The 16,592-nt window shown below is 40.1% G+C and overlaps 1 protein-coding gene across 1 annotated transcript; it reads right to left on the reverse strand.

The window, feature by feature from the left end:
• Positions 1–11,090: 11,090 nt before the first annotated feature.
• Positions 11,091–11,854, reverse strand: LOC132797773 (uncharacterized). Its single transcript, XM_060809553.1, has 2 exons — positions 11,444–11,854; positions 11,091–11,387 (listed from the first exon to the last, which is right to left on the reverse strand). Exons 1-2 carry the CDS (start codon positions 11,852–11,854, stop codon positions 11,091–11,093), a joined length of 708 nt encoding a protein of 235 aa, XP_060665536.1.
• Between the last annotated feature and the right edge of the window lie 4,738 nt (positions 11,855–16,592).

Here is a 16,592-nt window from a genome sequence, read left to right on the forward strand (position 1 = left end):
AAAATAATGCGGTAATAATCTCAAAATATTAAAAATAAATATGCATGTATTTTCGATCGGGATTTGAACTCAAGCACCACCGGCCGGGTGGTTAAAAAGTTTGTACTTCGAGCGGGTTCGAACCCGGGCACCACAACATACGCGGCTTGCACTCTACCACCTGAGCTATCGCATTGCTTAAGAACCCCTATGCATACAGATGCTAATATAGATGAGCATGTATATACGTATACGCATACATACAATACATACATAGCAGGCGGTTTTGCTCATACAAAATATTTCTTTAATAAAATCCACAATTTTTATTTATAATTGTTGTAAATACGATTCAAAAAAAACAGTAATATGCTTGCACTCTACCAATAGAGCTATCGCAGTGCCTCTTGCATACAGATACTGTTGAAAATACGTATGTAAATACATGCAAGTGCAAGAGTCATATTGATATTCGCGCATTACATATATTGTGTATGTATTGGTGGAAAGGGATCTCAAGAGGCAACGGCAGCGGAGCCTTCTGGTCGTCCCTCTCACACATTCCTTCACTTTTGTGCACGCGTCTAATTAGCGTCACTTCAGTTTTGTCAGCGAGTTTGTGCGGTTCATAAAACATAAAATCAAAGTGTTCTTATTTATCTGGTTGCTTGTGGGGACAATTCTTTTACAGATTTCTATAGGTTATGGGCCCAGACACAATTGCAACGGAATAATAATAGGAATGCTTTGATTGTTTAAAATAAAAAGAAAATAAAAGTGAATAAAAAGTGAAAGCATATTCTATGTGAATGTTTGTGTGTATATATGTATGCATTCACATGCATACAGCATCGAAATATAATTGCTGAAAGTGTTTGATTATTGTGTGATAGAAATTGCACAATATAACTTATTAATTTCACAATATATGACGCTGCGACCAATTCGCCGCATAAAATTTTTCCACATATTTCCAGGAAAAGCCAAGACGAATCGCCGCATAAAGATTCCAAAACCACGTGATTTGAATTTCTCCATAAGTTCTCTTCTTGCACTTTTGTGCTGCCGTTTTCGTGTTGCTGAACTGTGCTGCTAGACTTTGTTGCTGAACTGTGTTGCTGAACTGTGCTGCTAGACTTTGTTGCTAAACTGTGTTGCTGGACTGTGTTGCTAGACTGTGTTGTGTTGCTAAAAGGTTGTTTGCTAGGAAGCGTTGCTGTGTTGGAAAACGATGGATAAGGGTAAAAGAAACATAAAACCATTTGACGGTGAAAAGTACTCTATTTGGAAGTTCTAACTCTGAACTCTTTTGGAGGAGCATGACCTGTTGAAAGTAATTGATGAGATAAATTTCGAAGTGAACGAAGAAAACAAAAAGGCTAAAAGAGCTGCAAAAATTTGATCATTGAGTATTTAAGTGATTCTTTTTAGCTTTTGCTAGCAATGACGATGGAGCCAGGCAGATTTTTGCGAATTTAGATGCCATTTACGAAAAAGAGCCTAGCATCGCAACTATCACTTCGTAAGAAACTTTTGGGGCTTAAGTTAAAAGGTGATGCTTCACCCTTAATCACTTCAATTTCTTCGATGACCTTGTAACAGAACTCATCGCATCAGGAGCAAAGCTAGACGAGATGGATAAAGTTTCCCATCTATTCTTCTCTTCCACCCAGTTACGATGGAGTTATAACTGCGATTGAGACCTTACCTGAAAGTAACCTAACCTTAGCTTATGTAAAACACGAATTTGAGCAAGGATACTAGCCACAAAGTGCTGCAGGCAATAGGCAAAAAGGAGTTTAAAGATAAGTCTAACAATAAAGTAGGTGCGAAATTTTGGAAAGAAACTAGTCAAACCCTTTGTTAAGCCAAAACCAAATGCTTTTATTGCGGAAAACCAGGTCATTTCAAGAAGGACTGCTTCCTTTTTAAAAGACAGGGAAATCGCAATTCAATTGAAAGTGGTGGAAAGGAAAGGCAGGCTCAAATGGCAACGGCAACAACAGCAGCAACAACAGCAGCGGCAGCAGTGGTAGCACAGCCGGAGCGCAGTTTCGCTTTTATGATGACAAATGCAACATCAAGCCCGAGCACGGATGAGGTTGAGTTTATCCTAGACTCAGGAGCATCGGATCATCTCATAAATGACGCAGCTTTATTCTCCGACTATGAGCGTTTGCAATCGAATGTGGCTATAGAGATTGCCAAACGCGAAGAATATATTCATGCTACAGCCAAAGGAGTGCTTAATCTCACCAGCACTGGAAACCAAATCACCCTACAAAACGTACTGAATTCTAAGGATATTCCTCACAATCTGCTCTCGGTCAAAAGATGCAGGATGCCGGGATGACCATAGAGTTCAACCCTGAAGGCATAAGAGTTTTGAAAATGGAGTATTGGTTTTGCTGGATTCTGTGAGTACAATGTACCAATAATAAAATTTAAATTGAACAGTAAGGTATTGACGTCTAGAATCCCAAATAGTGCTGAGTATCGATTTTGGCATGAACGATTGGGCCATATAAGTGTAGGAAAATTTTTGGAAATAAAACGAAAAGGTCTCTTTGAAGATAATAATCTTTTAAACAATGTTGAGTCAAATCATGAATTATGTGAAGCTTGTGTAAGTGGCAAGCAGTCTAGATTAAAATTTTAAAAATTTAAGAACAAAGACAATATCCAACGACCACTATTTGTAATCCACTCTGATGTTTGTGGTCCAATTACACCACAAACTATAGATAATAAAACTATTATGTAGTTTTTATTGATCAGTATACATATTACTGTGTGACGTATTTGGTAACATATAAGTCGGACGTTTTTTCTTTTCAAAGATTTTGTGGCTAAAAGTGAGGCTCATTTTAAATTAAAAGTTGTTAACTTGTATATTGATAATGGTAAGGATTACCTTTCTAATGAAATGCGTGATTTCTGTGTTGAAAAAGGCATCAGCTATCATTTGACGGTTCCTCATACTCCACAATTAAATGGTGTATCAGAACGGATGATTCGGACAATCACCGAGAAGGCTCGCTCTATGATTTCTTGTGCTAAACTTGATAAATGCTTTTGGGGTGAGGCTTTTTAACAGCAACATACTTAATTAACAGATCTCCAAGCAGAGCGTTGCAGAATATAAGTAAAACACCGTATGAAATGTGGCATAATAAAAAGCCTGTATTAAAGTATCTCAAGATATTTGATTCGACAGTACATGCACTAAATAAAGTGAGAAAACGAAAGTTTGATGATAAGTCAATCAAAACTATACTTGTCGGGTATGAACCAAATGGGTATAAATTGTGGAATCAAGGAATCTGTGGTTCAAAGTAATAATGTTGAACCAAATATTGACTCTTTAAATAGAGATGGTGAAGACTTGCATTTTCCTTTGGAGGAAGAGATTGAATCTGGATTATTTGAATATTTGTATATTTTGTTTTTCACTATGTAAACTTAATTTTTGGTTATTTTTATTTGTATAGATCTGGTTGGGTTTTACTGGGTTTCCCCAACTCTTTGCAGCAAATGCTGGATCTAATTGTAATCCCCAGAAGAAGAAAAGAAAAAAAAAAAGGAAAAGAAACTATATGAACAAACTAATTAAAATAAATAAGCACAATACTCGTCTGTCAACTATTCTTTATATATCAATGTAACTCTTGAGGTGGCGTGTTCAAAAATACGTATGTAAATACATACAAGTGCAAGAGTCATATTGATATTCGCGCAAGTTATACATTTGTCACCACTTACCACTTCCCCATCTCATTTGTCACCACTTACCACTTATCCAACACTAACACATACAAAGCATTCCATTAGATTGGGATTGCGATCGTCAATTATGTAAACATAAACATTCAAGCTTCCACTATAAACTAATAACCCAAACTGGGACTGCTAGCTTCTTTAACGTAAACATAAACAACCAAGCTTGCAATCTCTTGCAACTGAAACTAATAACGAATCTCAACCCAAGTCCCAATATAAACACTAACCACAACCCAAAGTCAGAATATGCTAACGTAATTATAAACAACTCAGACGGTTTGGCTGCCGCCAACATCCAAGTATATAATAGCACTTCTTGCACAGCTTAACTTCAGTTTGTATCAATTCTCTGAATAAACCAGTTCAAATCTACAACACTGTGTACATTCTTATTTATTGAAATACAACTCACATATATATATGTCAAATATATATAACTCGCATTACATATATTGTGTATGTATTGGTGGAAAGGGATCTCAAGAGGCAACGGCAACGGAGCCTTCTGGTCGTCCCTCTCACACATTCCTTCACTTTTGTGCACGCGTCTAATTAGCGTCACTTCAGTTTTGTCAGCGAGTTTGTGTGGTTCAAAAACACAAAATCAAAGTGTTCTTATTTATCTGGTTGCTTGTGGGGACAATTCTTTTACAGATTTCTATAGATACAAATATAGACGCGAGCCTGTATATACGTATACGCATACATACAACACATACATGCCCATACAAAACTATTTCTTTAATTACTTCTACAATTTTTATCTGATCGCAACCAAATTTTCAGCAATCATAAATGCTATAGTTATTATTGTATATACCAAAAATTCTATCTTTACAATTACGCTTGTTATTCGATTTTTGATTTGCGGGGGCGGAAGTGGGCGTGGCAAACATTTGAAACAAACTTGATCTGCGTGCAAACATAATAAATGCTTTCGAAAAAATTATAGCTCTATCTCTTATAGTTTCTCAGATCTAGGTGTTCATACGGACGGACGGACGGACGGACAGACGGACATGGCTAGATCGTCTCGGCTGTTGACGCTGATCAAGAATATATATATTCTTTATAGGGTCGGAGCTGCCTCCTTCTACCTGTTACATACATTTCCTGCCGGCACAAAGTTATAATACCCTTCTATCCTATGGGTAGCGGGTATAATAATGGCGATATAATCAAAAGACAAATAATGATATAAACGTTTATTAATTCAACAATTGTCTTGCTGCAGTGAAATGATGAAAACACACAATACACAAATCCTATGTTAAAACATGAAACAAACAAAAGTCGTGCAGTCCATAAAAAGATATAACGTAGTCGAGTCAAGTGAAAAAGTTAACAAAACTATGGTGTGCACATCAGCACACTATAGCAACAAAGGAGTAGTAGACGAGCTACAATAGCGAATGACCACCAGGCCGACGTTTCAACACCCTGCTCCTGTCGAGCAAAGGGACCTGCCAAGCCTTAAAGAGGCAATAGAGGCAGATCCAGCCGCGGGAACAAAGCGCTTGACCATAGAGATAGAATACAAGGCAAGGACAGCAGCGAGGAGCAGCCACCTAAGAAGAAGCGAGGTGGCTGCTGGGTAAAATTGCCCAGCTTAAGAAGACTGAACATCGAGTTGCTGAAGACGGCAACCAACCTTCGTGGTGCGAAGTAAAGCGGCGAGCTGCTTTAAAAGCCATAGCCTCAGCCGCCCCAATATTATTAATGTTGCCAATGCGGTTTCCGTTGCATCAACAAAAGCAACAATTACTAACTTACATATTGCCATATTCCAAGTAACACATTATACTCAGACTTAAACTTAATGTAATACTCAGTTGAATTCATTCATTAATTAGGAAAATAATGGTATAGAGTTTTAATATAAACAAAAAAAAAAAAGAAGATAATAATTGTCAATTATTCAAGATATATATATGTCTTAATCTTTAACTAAAATTGTTTTTCACAAATGGGGCACCAAGTCAAAAGCGGACGATAACACGACAAATGTTGTAAATACATTAGAAGTCGTGGATACAACTCCACACTTAGACGCACTGTGCTACTTTTGATTTTAGTAATAATATCAGCCCTTAACCTAGAACTGAAGATATATCTTCTTTATAACAGATCGTTGAGAAAGACTTACATGGGTCGAGCCAACGATTTAGAAAAATATAAAAAAAATACTGTCGTACGTGATGGTCATAGTACAGACCATACCACAGGGGTACAGGTGCGATATCGCTAAAATGTACATGTAATACATGGAATGATGCTTGATAAATCATATTAATGCATCAACAAAAGTGCTCTGATAAAACTCAGACGCTTATTTATCACATAAAGGTATTGATAACGCAATACAACGCGTTACAAAACCTTATAGTAAAAACAGAGAAAAACTCACTGAAGAACATAAAGCTCAATGCTTAAAAGTTCTCAGTTCATTCGGTAAAAGACTAAATAATAATAGTGTTAGACACAGTATTATAATAGAAGTACCAACCGAAATATTCAAAATAGCGGAATTCGACGAAAGCCAGCTAAAAGGACTGGACGAGTCACAACCGCAAGAGGATTTGGATATCGAAAGCGATATCGAATCCATAGAAAAGATAAAATAAATATATTACAATCTGCTACCATAAGCATGGCCAATACACTGGAAGCTCATAGAGCATACCTTAAACAAGTATCCGCCACAATACCTGAATTCGATGGTAAGAAACTCCATCTAAACAGGTTTGTGACAGCATTAAAGTTGACGGATCTAACTAAAGGAGATCAGGAAGCTTTAGCCGTAGAGGTCTTCAATACCAAAATTATTGGACCATTGACGTACAAAGTCGAACATGCGACATCAATACAAGCAATAATTAACATATTGCAGGTAAACGTAAAAGGCGAATCACCTGACGTTATAAAAGCCAAGTTAATGAATGCCCAACAAAAGGCAAAACCGCGTCCCAGTACGCTACCGAAATAGACAATATGCGTAAGCAGCTCAAAGCAGCTTACATAGACGGCGGATTAGACGCCGATAATGCCGACAAATTCGCGACAAAAGAGTCGATATCGGCAATGATCAAAAACTGTGCCAATGAGTCATTCAAAATGATCTTAACAGCGGGTACATTTAGTACATTCAATGATGCAATGGAAAACAAGTAAGAAAGCTACAGTCGAGTGTGCTCGACTGTGAAATACCCGCTACCCATTTTGAATAAAAGCAAAATATTGCGGTAATAATCTCAAAATATTAAAAATAAATATGCATGTATTTTCGATCGGGATTTGAACTCGAGCACCACCGGCCGGGTGGTTAAAAAAAAAAAGTTTGTACTTCGAGCGGGTTCGAACCCGGGCACCACAACATACGCGGCTTGCACTCTACCACCTGAGCTATCGCATTGCTTAAGAACCCCTATGCATACAGATGCTAATATAGATGAGCATGTATATACGTATACGCATACATAAAATACATACATAGCAGGCGGTTTTGCTCATACAAAATATTTCTTTAATAAAATCCACAATTTTTATTTATAATTGTTGTAAATACGATTAAAAAAATAAAATTTTGTACCCCGAGCGGGCTCGAACCCGAGTCCCCGACTACCGCAACAGTAATATGCTTGCACTCTAGCAATAGAGCTATCGCAGTGCCTCTTGCATACAGATACAAATATAGAGGCGAGCCTGTATATACGTATACGCATACATACAACACATAGACGGCGTTTTTGCCCATACAAAACTATTTCTTTAATAACTTCTAAAATTTTTATCAGCAATCATAAATGCTATAGTTATTATTGTATATACCAAAATTCTAGCTTTACAATTACGCTTGTTATTCGATTTTTGATTTGCGGGCGGAAGTGGGCGTGGCAAAAATTTGAAACAAACTTGATCTGCGTGCAAACATAACAAATGCTGTCGAAAAAATTATAGCTCTATCTCTTATAGTCTCTGAGATCTAGGTGTTCATACGGACAGACGGACAGACGGACATGGCTAGATCGTCTCGGCTGTTGACGCTGATCAAGAATATATATACTTTATAGGGTCGGAGATGCCTCCTTCTAACTGTTACATACATTTCCTGCCGGCACAAAGTTATAATACCCTTCTACCCTATGGGTAGCGGGTATAAATATATACAATGCAGTACAGAAATGATCGTCAATTCTAACACAGTCTTATTCTACAATGGGAATAATAGACGAGGTAATTATAATGCCAATTATCGCGGTAGAGGCAGAAATAATTACAACCAGAATTATAACCAAGGTTATAACAATAATAACAGAGGTCGCGGAAGCTATCGCGGCCGTGGTAATAACAGAGGCGGAGGTAACCGAAGGTAACCAAAGCCAAAATAACAAAATAACAAAGTACAATGGGAAAGCAGCCAAACCCCTTAAGCAATCAGCAGTAAAGGTGTTTAAATTGAACCTAAATCTGAGTATTTTCATGAAAGTAAAAACTACAAAACAAACACATTATTAATAGACATAGGTGCAGACATTTCATTGCTAAAAGACAAAGCAAATGAATATAACAACTTAAATTTTAGTAATATATCAAATATTACAGGTATTAGGCAAGGATTTCATTAAAAATACAATTGCATATTAGAATTTCAAAGCAATCAAGACTACTTCATAAGAGGACCCAATAACTTCAATAGACCTTTAAACATTCCAATTTTACACAACTTAGATTCCAACACATTATTATTGCCAGCTAGATGCAAAGTAATTAGACAAGTCAAAGTCACTAACGAAAAACGATTGTAATACCAAATCAGGAGCTACAACCGGGCATAATAGTAGCAAGCACAATTGTCGATAGCGAAATCACATTGATTCGTATTATAAATATAAATACTAAAGACGCCATAATAGAAGGCGCAAAGATCAAATGCGAATCATTGGAAGACTATGACATTTTTCATGTCTCGACCTAATGTATGGATTTCACCAGATAGAATAAGAAAAAGTATAGAGAGATATAACATCATTTTCAACAGCCAACGGCTCATATCGCTTCACGCGACTACCATACGGACTGAGAGTAGCACCAAACTCTTTCCAACGTATGATAACACTTGCATTCTCTGGTCTTGAACCATCGCAAGCATTTCTTGTATGGATGATAGTAGTAATAGGTTGTCCAGAAAACCATATGCTCAAAAATTTAACAAATGTATTTGAGTTATGTAGACAACATAATCTGAAAATACATCCTGGGAAATGTTTTTTTCTTTGTCTGTAATAGTTACAGAGGTTTTATTAAAAATGTTTCTAATCACTCAAGCCACTTAACGCGGCTTTGTAAATAGAATATCCAATTCGAATGGACTCCAGAATGCAATAGTGCATTCGAATGTTTAAAAAAGGATATAATGAAACTAACAATATTGCAGTACCCAGATTTCAGCAAAGAATTTTGCCTAACAAGCGATGCTAGTAGCGGTACTTACACAAGACCACAATGGTCAACAACTTCCAGTAGCATACGCTTCAAGAATGTTCACTCAAGGTGAATGTAATAAGCCCACTACAGAACAAGAATTTGCGGCCATTGTAGGCGCCACGCACGTGACGCAACGCTACATCCAAGACGATCGAACGTCTAACATGAATCAACGTTGAGAAACGTGATGAAATATGTTCGGAATCTCAACGCTATCTGTAAAACGAACGAAGGCGTGATGCCCACTTGTCTCGTCAATTCGAATGTATTCGAAATCTTAGCGGAGGAAGGATTACGGGATGAACGTTAAAAAGGATGGGAACGTGATGGAAATCAGACGAGAGCACAACACCATTTCCAAGACACTTAAAGATAAAATAAAAATCTGAAAGAAAAGCCGAATAGTGCTGTAAAAATTCCATTTCCCTTAAAGATATACTATTCTTCTTTTCATGTTCTGTATGTATCATACTTTTATTTCCAAATACATTGTTTAAAATCGATTCTCTAAATTAACATACATTTTCTATTTTTTCATTATTTTTGTGAGCGAACAGTATAGAAATGACAGGCACATGTATCGACTCCATCCTCCACATCGTTATGAGCCCAACAGCAGGATGTGAAATGTTGTCCATGAACATTAGAAACCAATGGTCCATCACATATTCTATTATTAAAATATTTCAATGATTCTGATAAATATTCCATGTGTTCAGGAAAAATTTTATTCTTAAACATTTTCATAAAATTATTTATTCCAGTTATAAGTTGTTGTATCGAAATATAAGTTGTGGAGTTGGTTTTGTTTTCAATCAATATCATTTTTAAATTTCTTTCAATCCGTTGACGTCTACTCGTAATAATTTCCAAAAGGTGAATGAAGAAATATTTTGGGAAATCATTATACGATACGTTGAACTAATCCGGTCAGTGGGGTATATTCAACTAGACGATCGTGAATGAGAAGGCAATATACCTTTGTATTCAACTCATCAATTGGTCCTGATTTGACCGACTCGTTTTGATATGAAAGATCAACAACAACAATAGGAGCCTTTGACTTGAAGTCTAGTGGTGACAAAAGTGGAGAAGGCTCCCGGTTGTAGTAACTCTCTTGGAATTTCACGTACATATCATACAAGCCAGCAAACCGATTTGCATTGAATTTTACCTTTAAATCTTCATATGGATAGACTTCAGAATTTAAATACACTTTTGCATTTCTCAAATTGTTTGTAATTAGATTACCATTTAATGTAAACGCAATGACTGCAAACCGTGGACGTTCTCTATTTGCAGTACCAACGAGGGATTTATATAACAATCCCAGCTGCGGAATGAAAGTGGAAGTGTAGCTCCACTTTTGACTACATTGAACATTTTAATTTTAGTAGTATCGCTTGGAACAATGTGGGGTACTTTCCAACTAATGCTCTGTATAGCAATTTTATATCCAACGCCTCCGACTGTTTTGAAACATATTGTTGAGCTACTAAGCTTTTTAGTAGCTTTATTCGCACGTCTATTGTTAATAAATAAAACACGCGAATTTCAAGTTCAATTGTTTATTAAATGGCACATATGTTCGTATATGTAACCACCACTTTGGATTATTTGGCTGTGACTTGCGTAGTACCAAGCTTCGCCACCGACACGATTACAAGCGTTTACAATTGAATAGTCAAACCAAGATTAACAGGCAATCAGCCGATCGAACTACAAGCGATCGCTAACAGAGAGCATACAGCGCTGCCGACAGATGCAGCGCTGCTGGCAGACGCTGCCACCGCATTGCATTAACATGCGCTGTCTGCTGCTCCCGACATACTCACGCCGTTGAAAGCCTATCTTTCAACATCATCCTTCAGGGGCAGTAGACAGAGTTTGTTTATAGCTCTCCGGGTGCTGCCACACGTCGTCTTTAGCTCGGCAACTCGACACTCGCCGTCCTTGCCAGGGATAAGCGACATGACACGGGCTAGCGGCCACCGAAGAGGAGGCAAATTTTCGTCCTTCACCAAGACCACGTCGTTGACTTGGAGACGACGATCAGGAGTACGCCACTTGGATCTTTGCTGGAGAAGAGTCAGATACTCCTCCCGCCATCTAGTCCAGAAGACCTGCTGCAGCTGAGTAACACGCTGCCAACCATCAACCGATTGTAGTCCAGCGTAGTTATGTCGGGCTGAAAAATCACGGTTGGAGGACCACCAAACAGTAGATGAGCGGAAGTTAGCGCATCCAAATCGTCAGGATTCTCTGAAACTGATAGCAATGAACGATTATTAAGTATTGCCGCTATTTGACAAATCAACATGCAAAGCTGATCGTAATTGAGAACGAAGCGATTAACAGAGCGATACAGACGGTGCAGCAGAGTGACACGATTGCTCAAACTGCGTTGCTCGTCGTTCTCACGCTGCAGCTCTGCGTTCTGCTTGGACAGCGTCGGGATATCGGCCTGTTTCAGCTTCAGCACACAGCGCAAACTCTCCATATCGTTGGTCAGACGGCACAGCTCACCGCTGCTATCGTTGAGACGGTTGCTGTGGTTGCCATTGCTATTGCTGTGGTTGCTGGGACTGCGAAGCTGCGACGAAGTGCGCATCGCGCTGACCTCATCCTGAAACAACGCCAGACGATCGCGCAGATCACGCTCCTTCATCTCGGTGCTGGTGCGCTTGCAGTTCCTTGCCTAGCTCCTTTATCCGCTCCTGCGCTTCCTGATCGCGAATGCGTGTCTGCAGCTGCAGCACTTGCTGCTTGGCGGCATTCAGCTGATCCTGCTTGTGACGCAAATGATGCTCCAACTCCTGCTGACGCTGCGTCCATTCCACATCCCTGTCGTGCAACTGCTGTTGCAGCTCTTCGTAACTGCGCTGCATCTGCTGCAGCACGGCATTTGTCTCGGCAAGCGATGTCTGTGACTTCTCCTGACAGCTCAACTTGTCCATCTGCTTGGACATGCACTGTACACCATTGGCGACTCCCATCCGTTGGCATTGCTGCTGCTCGTCACTATCATCAGAAACCTTTTCCGCTGCCATCAATGCTGTCTGCTGTCTGCTGTCTCCACCACCAGCAACGATCCAACCAAGGCGGGTCTTCTGAAGGATAGGCAATCCATCTCCAAGGTCAATCTGTCCGTCACATAACAAGCCGTAGAATAGACTTGCACCAATCAGCAGGTCCACGCGCTGCGGACGATTGAAGGCTGGATCAGCTAACTGAATGTTAGATGGAATCGCCCAACCGTCGATGTCAATGTCAAAATTCGGATGGCTGTTAGTGATTGTAGACGTCACAACAGCTTGAAGATTGACTGAATAGTCGGAGATGCAAGAACGCATACAAACATTGACTGTGCATCCTTCAACAGAAACGTCTGTGTCCCCGAGGCCAGAAACCATAGCATCTGATCGCGTCCGTTTTAATTGCAACTGTTGGGCTAAATGGGACGTCATCATGTGGATTTGCGAACCAGAATCCAACAGAGCACGACAATGAATGAACGACCCAGCACGACTCTTAAGCAAAACACCAACAGTACCCAAGAGTGCAGCATCAGAACGAAAACATTGAGCAGCAAGAGAGGTGGACGCTTGAGGCTGTAAAGCGGCAGACGCATCAGCTGACGAGGCTCGTTGCGATGTCTCAAAATGTAGCAAAGAATGATGCCACCCACCACAGTTACGGCAAGCGCCAGATGTGCAGGATCGAGTTTGGTGTCCTTTCTTCAAACAGTTAAAGCAGAGAGCGAGCTTCTTCACTTCTCTCTGCCTCAAGAAGGGAGACAAATTTGCGAAGATGGGGCAGGAATATATGCCGTGACCAGGCGCGTCACAAAACCCACAAACATTTGCTCTGCTGGGGCTAGATTGGGCCACAAACGCCTTCTTGCTGCCGTTATGGCTAAAGCTCCTTCCCACTTGTGAGCCTGCTGTGTGACTACCCATAGCGTATTGCAGAGTCTCGAGCTTCCGACATCTTTCATCCAGAAACGTGAAGAACTCATTGGCTGTCGGCACTTTATCGGCGGCAGGGTTGTCCAATGCCCTGCTATCCTCCCACGCAGCCTGGGTTTCCACATCCAGCTTTTGCAGCAGCACGTAAATAAGAACGCTGTTCACGATTTCCTCTGACGGCCCAGAGTCTTTAATGCCCCCATGTGAACATTTACCTTATCGCTAAACTCACGAAGTTTAGTGGCCACGGATGCTCCTGCCTCCACCTTCTTGGTACCCAACAGATCCTTGATGTGCGACTGGAACACAAGCCGGTTGTTGTTGAACCGATTATCCAATATCTCCAGAGCCACACGATAATTGGGCCGCGATATCTCCAACGACTGAACTGCATCCAGCGCTGGACCAGTTAAACACGATAGCAGATGCTGAAACTTTTCAACATCATCTAAGTCGTTGTCCTTGTCAATGACAGACTCGAACATTGACCAAAAACTCGCGTATTCCGTGTAGCCTCCACCGAACGTGGGAAGTTTGAGCTCGGGAAGAAGACGTCTGTTAGCGCGGGCACTGAGGCCATTAGCCGAAGGATCGATTGTCTCATCACGCCGCAATGTGGACGACCGAATCAATTGGCGTTCACGACTGTCAAATTGCGCTCGAACACGCGATTTCACTTCAAGAAAACGCTCATCGAAATTGTCCCGCGTTTCACTACCGATCTCATTATAGTCGATCTCCTCTAGCGCATTCTGAGCTAAGTCAAATGAAGCTTGAGCACGTTCTAATAGCTCCAACCGTACTGCTAATTCAGATGAATTAAACGCAGCTAGCTTAACTTCAGAAAGTGACGTATCGAGGCTATCATAAAGCGATAAAACCTTCCGCTTGTAAAACCGCGCGCGATTTTCGACAGTAGTCGCTTGCTCGTTTATCGAGTTTTCCATTGTCAGCAGTTAACCGCACTTTGCTAACTGGCAATTGCTCACTTTGTGTCAAATTTACTGTGCAGCGCAGCAAGAAAAACGCGTCAAACCGCGATTACAAACGTGCGCGGTTTGCTTAAGCACAGCAGCAGTTCAAAGTTAATCAGTTGATTAGCTGATTTAAATCACACAACCCGAGAGCATAAAGAGAGCAGCAAGATTGAAGGGCAATGCACGCAGCTGCGACAGCGGAGTAGCGGAGAGCATAGACAAGCGACGGAGAGCGGAGAGGGTGCGCAAGCCCCGGAGCAACGGCGAACATGCGCAAACAACGGAGAATGCAAGAATAGCAATGCTCCGCTTGTTAAATATATATGCATATGCGCATATGTATATATATATTTCTTCGCACTCTCGAGCACTTTGCACTTTAAATGTTTCACTAATTGTTGTTATTATTTTTATTTATGTTTAGGTATTTTCAACAATTATTTATGCAAAATCAATTGCATTCACAACACTAAGCGAGAATATGTATCTCGCCGGGGCCTCCAAATGTTGAGCTACTAAGCTTTTTAGTAGCTTTATTCGCACGTCTATTGTTAATAAATAAAACACGCGAATTTCAAGTTCAATTGTTTATTAAATGGCACATATGTTCGTATATGTAACCACCACTTTGGATTATTTGGGTGTGACTTGCGTAGTACCAAGCTTCGCCACCGACACGATTACAAGCGTTTACAATTAAATAGTCAAACCAAGATTAACAGGCAATCAGCCGATCGAACTACAAGCGATCGCTAACAGAGAGCATACAGCGCTGCCGGCAGATGCAGCGCTGCTGGCAGACGCTGCCACAGCATTGCATTAACATGCGCTGTCTGCTGCTCCCGACACATATCATTCATATTTTTGGCTAGTTAGAGAATGAGTTCATGTTCACAATTTAATATAACTTTTTATGATCTTCAGCGAATCCCATTAACGTTTTTAGTGGTATTGAATAGCTGAAATGTCCTCCGGAAGAAATATTCTCTCCTTCACTCCATCCGGCATTACGATAACGTAGAGACTCCTGTCGGCCAATAGAAAGAAAGTTTTTCAGAGTAGATGTGATTCCAGTAAACCGTGTTCTATCCAGTTCGCAACCGTTCAATTCATATCTTATTTCATCCAAAAATAGGCCATGCAATTATTTTTAAGCAAGCCAGCAACATCATTTGTATTTTGGTTAGTAATTTTACTAAGTGTGCCTTCAAAGTGGAGGAAACTTTCAGACGGCAACACATACAAATCTTGGTTCTGTATTGTGATACGAACTTCATCATTTGTTTTAAAGTTCCGCTGATATGGGTAAAAGGTGTGATATTCTTTTTCGTGATACTCTCATCATTGTGAGGTTTATCTTGCACCAAAAATTTCATTCATTTGAAATGAAGGTAATTTTACTGAATATTTAATCCAAGTGATTTAAAAATCAGTTTATTTTTAATGATACCGCAGGTCGTGGATATGATGGTCCTCGAGATGATAATAATGATGATGTTTTCACTTTGTTGATGCCAGATGACTGCAGGTGTGACCACTCAGGCCAGCTGACAGTGTGGTCGCGATCGAAAGTTATCGATAGCGACAAAGCTGGTATACTGTGCGTGTGACCGTGACCGCTACATGTCAAATTTAAAGTGTTTTTATTTACTGGAAAGACGCCCCTACACATTTTGGTCCTTCGAGCCGGATACTGGATATCGCTCGACCCCAGCAAGCAATTGTTTGTCAAGATAAGTAATACACTTTTCTTCTACTTACATTTTGTGCAAGTGTCGTGTTCGTGCCATATTTTTTTCCTTGTACCTTATATATATGTGACACAGCATATATATAAGTACATAAGCGGTTTACCGGCATTATATATATAGTAATATATCCATCTCCAGAATAATTTCTCGTACGTGACAAACACTCATGAAAAATTACAAGAGTTTTTGCAATTATTAATTTTCCGCTTTATTCGCGAACAAAGTATGGACCTAATTGTTGTTGTTACAAACGACGAAAACGAAAACGGAGTAAATGATGACGCGCTGTTAAGTTCTCAATTTCAACTGTGTTTATAATTCTATGCTAAGTTACATTAAGCCTAACTTAACTAGAGTGGCGAAGCGAGGCGAATTCGCTCAGAGAGCAAAACGAAAGCTTTATTGCGCTCTCGCTTCGCCCTAATTCTAATAACTTCATTTGACAACTTCATTATCTTAACTAATGTACATCAAATGCGCCAACACCGGCCCCGATGAACGGCTGTGCCTTCATGCTATTGGCAGAGGCGCCAATTTGTGAATTGGCCGTTTAAACAGCCCTCCTGTGCTGGTTCGCACGTCTGCGACGCGCACCGCCCCGTCCGCTCCCGGGTATACCGCCACGACTCGCCCCACCATCCACTGCATCGGCG

Source organism: Drosophila nasuta, unplaced genomic scaffold, assembly GCF_023558535.2.
Source record: "Drosophila nasuta strain 15112-1781.00 unplaced genomic scaffold, ASM2355853v1 ctg19_pilon, whole genome shotgun sequence".
NCBI lineage: Eukaryota > Metazoa > Arthropoda > Insecta > Diptera > Drosophilidae > Drosophila > Drosophila nasuta.